General features: G+C 34.1%; 1 protein-coding gene across 1 annotated transcript; it reads right to left on the bottom strand.

Annotated features, from left to right (window-relative positions):
- Positions 1–1,940: 1,940 nt before the first annotated feature.
- LOC124103170 (olfactory receptor 8G50-like) lies at positions 1,941–2,879 on the bottom strand. The gene has a single exon (XM_046459675.2). The coding sequence runs from the start codon at positions 2,874–2,876 to the stop codon at positions 1,941–1,943; it is 936 nt and encodes a 311-aa protein (XP_046315631.1). The 5' UTR covers positions 2,877–2,879.
- Positions 2,880–6,292: the final 3,413 nt, after the last annotated feature.

Genomic DNA, 6,292 nt, shown 5'->3' with positions numbered 1-6,292 from the left:
CAGACATTTAGAATCAGAATAGTATGCTGCTTTAAATTTAAATGAGATTATTCTTTTAAGGACTTTATTTAAAATATGTTTTCTGTAAGGATTAATAATAGTAATTAAGTAGTATTCAGTTCTATATTAAATACATTTCTCCTGTTGTGTTAATTGTACAATAAATTCACTTGTTCTTTAAAAATAAATAAGTAAACAAATAGCTAGGACACAGAAAATCAGAAAGAAAGTTTCTTCTAATTTGCAATGGGGAATAGCCTCCTGCATATCATGACAATTTTGCTTTTATGGCATGAGAAAAACAAGACACTGTAATGGAATGTTTACTATGTATTTGAAGACAAAATAATGACAAAGCAAATGCTGTTTTATGCCTGTTAAATGAGACAGATGATTTTTTAAGTGAAACTTATACATCTACATGCTCATTTTGGGCAAAAAGGAATAAAGTCTGATGCTCTTCTTCTGGGAACAGGAGAACAGAGGAGCAGTGAAGATCATGGTATTACTTGAAGTTATCCATGTTTCTTTACTTAAAGCTATGAAATGTAGACACGTAACATAGAACACAACCACGGCCTGTCATATAAAAGTGGTTTTCACATAAGGGTAATTGATCTGGTTTCCATAACTCTGAGAAACCCTTGTACTGAGAGTGGGGAAATCATCTGAGTAGAACTATCAACAGAATAGAAGGAAGGGGAGTTGAGCAATCAGTGAGTAGATGCCACAAAGAACTTCTGGCACTTATTGGTCAGGACAATTACCTCTCAGGAGTACTTACTCAAGCTTTCTGGTTGCCATTTTTAAGGGCATCTTTGGGAACTTAATAGAACAAAGGAAAAAGGAGGAATTATTTTGGTAGCAAGCTACCTTCCTTGCACCATCAAAGATATCATTTTTCCTTCAAAACGGATATTGAGTTTTGGGGTAGGAGAGGTACTCCTCATTATCATGAAAATAATTTTGCAATTATAAGTTTCCTAAGTATACAAATATCCCAAATGAATTCATGTTATAGTCAAATTTTTTGCTACTGAAACCAAAAGACTGGAGAAAAACAATCAGAGGATAACAAATTGATTTTAGGGCTCACAGATTTAGAGTTGTTACTCCATGGACTCTATTCTTTGGGGCCCGAGGTAAGGCAAAACATCATGGCAGAAAAGTGTGGCAAAGGAAAGTGATTCAAGACATAGTACCAGGAAGCAGAAAGAGATTGAGAGCTCTGTTCACCAAAGACAAAATATAGACCCTAAAGATACATCCCCAAGGATCCACCTCTTCCAAACACCTATCTGCCTACCTTACCTATTGGGGTAAGGTATAGTTATTCCCTATCACTGTATTAATGCACTGATTGAGTTATGACTTTCATAACCTAATCTTTCTTGGCTGGAGGACAAACAACTAATATATAAATATCATAATACAAGAGTGAAAATGACACTATTAAATACAAAATAATATATGTGTTGGGGAAAAGGCATGATTTCTTTTGGACATGGGAAAGTCAGTATGAAATTATCAGGATATAGAGATGAGAGCATAATTACAAAAATATATATAGCAAGGAATATTTTATACAAGAATATCAAAGGATATGACCAAATGTATTTATTCTCTAAATTATGATAAATAAGTCATGTTAGAAAGAGTCATGTTTCATGTGTTTTTGCCATAATAAAATACGTTGAGAATTTTAAAGCATTTTTGAAACTATTTAGTTGGGAGATAGGTTACTCCAGGTAGATGAATTCTGAAACACCGAGTGCCTTTCCTATGAGTGAACCAGTGATTTCAGTCCGCTCTTAGCACCTTTCTTCCAATCAATTAAGTACTAGCAATAATCTCATAACTAATTGATAAACATTGCTCTCTCAATTGTTTCTTTAACAGAGTTCTATAATTTCTATACTTTTCTAAGGAAAATACACTTTTCATAGGAAATTTCTTCTTTTGACAAGATTATTTAGGGCAACTTTGACATCTTTATTCCTCAGGCTGTAGATCAGAGGGTTTAACATGGGCACAATGATGGTGTAAAATATGGATGATACTTTCCCTTGGTCCATAGAGTTGACTGATGATGGCTGGAGGTACATGAATGTTACAGAACCAAAGAAGAGACCAACAGCTGAGATGTGGGAGCTGCAGGTGCTGAAGGCTTTGTACCTGCCCTCAGTGGAGCGAATGCGCAGGATGCTGGCTATGACGAAGATGTAAGAGCTAAGGATGGACAGGACTGGGGCAAAGATATTGAATGCACTGGAGCACAGAACTACTACCTCATTGACAAAAGTACTAGAGCAAGAAAGCTCTAGTAGTGGAAGAACATCACAAAAGTAATGGTTTATTATATCATTCTTACAGAAAAGCACCCTTAGCATGCATGTTGTGTGGGCTGTGGCACCCATCAATCCCATGCTACAAACCCCAATTAGCAACCAGAAACAGACTTGAATAGACATGGTAACATTGTAAAGCAAGGGGTTACAGATGGCAACATAGCGGTCATATGCCATGGCAGCCAACATGTGACACTCTGCAATTGCAAAAGCTGCAAAGAAGTAGAGCTGAGTCATGCATTCAGCATAGGAGATGGTGTTTTTCTCCATCACAAAGTTCACCAGCATTTTGGGTGTGATCACAGTAGATTGACAGAGGTCAATAAAGGAGAGACTGCTGAGGAGATAGTACATGGGTGTGTGCAGTTGAGAGCTGAGTCCAATCAGTATGATCATACCCAGGTTCCCCACCACTGTGAGCACATAGATTCCTAGGAAGAGGAGGAAGAGGGGCAGCTGGAGCTCTGATTTGTCTGTTAATCCAACCAGGATGAACTCAGTCACTGTGGAATGATTTTCCTCTGTCATTTTCTTCTGAAAATTCTAAGTAGGAAGAGAGAAAATATTTTGTAATAGATATTATTGATCCATCTTACAATGGGATATGAAACAGAGTTCAAGTCTTTTCAGTCCTCTATCTCCATGTTTCTGCAAGTTCTTCCCTCTCTTCAAAGACTTTGTGATTCCAATAATTTATGACTTATAAATAAATGTCAAACAGAACTATCTGTATTTGTGTTCTATGCTGTAATGATAATTTTAGTAATGCCCAGTCTCTGACCACCCTAAGAACTCTTCTGATGACTTACGTTGAGTGCTCCAAAATTTCCCATGGCTTTTTAATAATCCTCTCAAATTCTGGGCAAGAAAATGTATTTTTTTCATACTGTTAAAATAGCAACAGCATAAAAAGCACTTACCCCAATATTACAGTTGATGGAGAAAGATTGAAAATTTCAAATTGTTGAATAGGATAAGATGTCCACTCCTTACCCTTTTATTCAACTTTGTACTAGTAGATCTAGTTAGGAAAATAAGGCAAGACAATAAAATTACAAAACATCCTGATTGGAAAAGAAAATGTGACACTATCTCTATGTTTAAATGTCAAAATCTTGTTACAGAAAAGCATAATGACCATATGAATAATAAAAAATAATTATTGGAAATATTTTTTATTCTTGAGCCTAGTTTTAGGGTACAAAGTCAGCATAGCAATTCAATTGATTTTACACATTTGCAATTAACAAAAACAACTCTATTTATAATACCATAAAAAGAATAAAATTCTAAGGAATTAACTAAATAAAAACAATGAAAGTTATTGTACTCAAAATTGCTAAATTTTCAATAGAGTTGTTATAAGGGTTTCATGAAGATGCAACAGGAAAAAATGTATTTTTCTCAACTATTATGGACAAAATAGCTTCATGAACAGAATTAATTTGAAACTCTTTCTCATATCACCCACAAAAATGAACTCAAAATGGGTCATAGGACTAAATGTAAGGCATGATAGAAATGTTAGAAAAAAATAGTCTAAATAATTGTGGCTTTGGACTTGATAGTAATTTCTTAGATAAGTACCAAAACCAGAGACTACCATAGGAAAAAATAAAGTGAATATCATGATAAAGATAAATGATAATATCAGATTAAAGATAGGTAGGTGTTCTGTAGACTGGTAGGTTATGACTTGAACAAAGAGATTTTATGACAGTATATAAAATTGGTAATATATTTTCAATGTATGTTTAATTTCCTGAATACTAATATCAAGGAAGAGTTTGTGGTCAGGATCCATAATGAATACTTAACAATTTAACAATGAAAAAGTCAAGAACCTATTTTTAAAAGTCAGAGAATTTTAATAGACATTAAATCTAAAAAAGATACATGAATGAGTAATAAATACCTAAAATATGTTCATTATCATTAATTGTTAAGAAAATTCAAATGAAATCACAGTGATAAAACATTTCATATTGTTTTAATGAGCTTTTCACTATTGTGACCAAAAGATCTGATAAGAATTATTTTAGAGAAGGAAAAGTTTATTTGAGGCTCGTGATTCCAGAGGTCTCAGTCTACAGACTCCAATGCTCTGGGCCTGAGGTGAGGCAGAACATCAGAGCAGACAGGCATGATGGAGGGAAGTGACTCATGACATGGAATTCATGAGAGAGAGAGAGAGAGAGAGAGAGAGAGAGAGAGAGAGAGAGAGAGAGAGAGAGACCATTTAGTGGGGTCAAAATTTATACTCCAATATCATGCTTCCAATGACCTGCCTCCTCAAGTCATAACCTACCAGTCTACAGTTACCACCCAATTATCTCTATCAGGGGACTAATACACTTATTAGATTAAGGCACTTATAACATAAATGTTTAACCTCTAAACTTTTTGCATTGTCTCACAAATAAGGTTTTGCAGGTTACCTAGTATCTAAATCATAACACACATCCATCAGGAAAGCAATGATCAAAACTAGAGATTAAACACAGGTGTTGGCAAGAATGAGAAGAATTGTGAACCTTTATCCATTTTATCCATTACTGGTGGGACTGCAAAATGGAACAAACTGTAAGGAAAACAGTTGTGGCAGTTCTTCAAATTCCGAAATGTAGAGTTACCTCCTGACCCAGAAATTTCACTGCTGTGTAAAGTACTCACAAGAAATGAAAACATACATCCATAACAAAAAGTTATATGTGAGTGTCCAGAGCAGCTCTGCCTATGAGAACCAACGAGTGAAAGCCACTCAAATGCTCATTTAGGAATGAATAGACAAACAAAATGTAGCATATTCTTATAATAGATCTTTATTCTTCAATAAAAAGTCACTGAGAGATGGAACATCATGAATACACCTGAAACACTTTAAGTGAAACAATGCATATAGAAATGAGCATATGATGATTCCATTGATGCAAAGTATCCACAATGGAAAAATTCACAGGTACAGAGAGTAGCTTAGTGGCTTCCAGGGATTGTGGGCACTGAGGGGCTGAATGGGACTGCTGATGGGTATAGGTTTTTGTTTGGGGTGTGATGAAGGTGTCCTACAATTAAAAAATAATGATGTGTGGGTAACTACATGAACATACAAAAATCACTGAATTGAACAGTTGAAAAAGGTAAACATCAACTAATTTCAATAAATGTTTTATACAAATTAAAATGAATACAAAATAATAATTACATCATGCTGAACACAAAGAGTATTTCATTATAAATCACTCATCATTCACTTTTTACTGTTCTGTAAACCTTGATATTCACCTCTGTATTTTTTCAACTGTGTCCCTCCAAACAATGTACAAATCTCTCATGTTATACACAAATTATGCTATGTAGTCTCAAAACATGAAAATTGTAGCATTTTCTAGTTATTGTCTATTAAGAAATTGCAGACACAAAGTAGAAACACAATTAAAAATATTATTTCTATGTCTTTATCAGAGAAAAATCAAAAAAGCTAAAAATAGATCTTAAGCAAGATTGAATCACAATAGAATTGTAAAATTGTCAGAAATACACAACAGATTTAAGTGAAGTACTATGAATATTATTCAGGATATCAACTCTCTGAGTTTCCATTTGGTCATCTCCTTCAGATCACAATTTTCTCTAATTCTGGGCCAATTCTATTCCTCACTAGAAAAGCTGAAGTATGTCTACAATAGTAAATTGTTATTTCACGATGAAGATAAAACGTGGCTAATTTTGTTAACCCAAGGCTGACAGTTTTCTTGTTATCTTTCTTAAAACTTACTTTTTTTATTTTACTACATTTTCTGATTATACCTGTAATAACAAAGTGGAGCTCCCATACTAGGGTAATTTGAATGTCCTCAAAATTCCATGTATTGTAAACTTGATGCCCAATGTCAATTGTGTTGAGAATTAGGACTTTAAAGAAGAGATTTTGTCATGAGATGAGT

This window comes from Marmota monax, unplaced genomic scaffold, assembly GCF_021218885.2.
Source record: "Marmota monax isolate L192 unplaced genomic scaffold, Marmota_monax_Labrador192_F-V1.1 WCK01_AAM20220418_F8-fsc00409, whole genome shotgun sequence".
Classification (NCBI taxonomy): domain Eukaryota; kingdom Metazoa; phylum Chordata; class Mammalia; order Rodentia; family Sciuridae; genus Marmota; species Marmota monax.
The sequence above is the reverse complement of the archived record's forward strand: the minus strand, read 5'-3'. Positions and strand labels throughout refer to the sequence as shown.

What these genes read in the sequence shown, in the direction of transcription:
- LOC124103170 (XM_046459675.2), bottom strand. Translation starts at nt 2,876, where the DNA reads ATGACAGAGGAAAATCATTCCACAGTGACTGAGTTCATCCTGGTTGGA.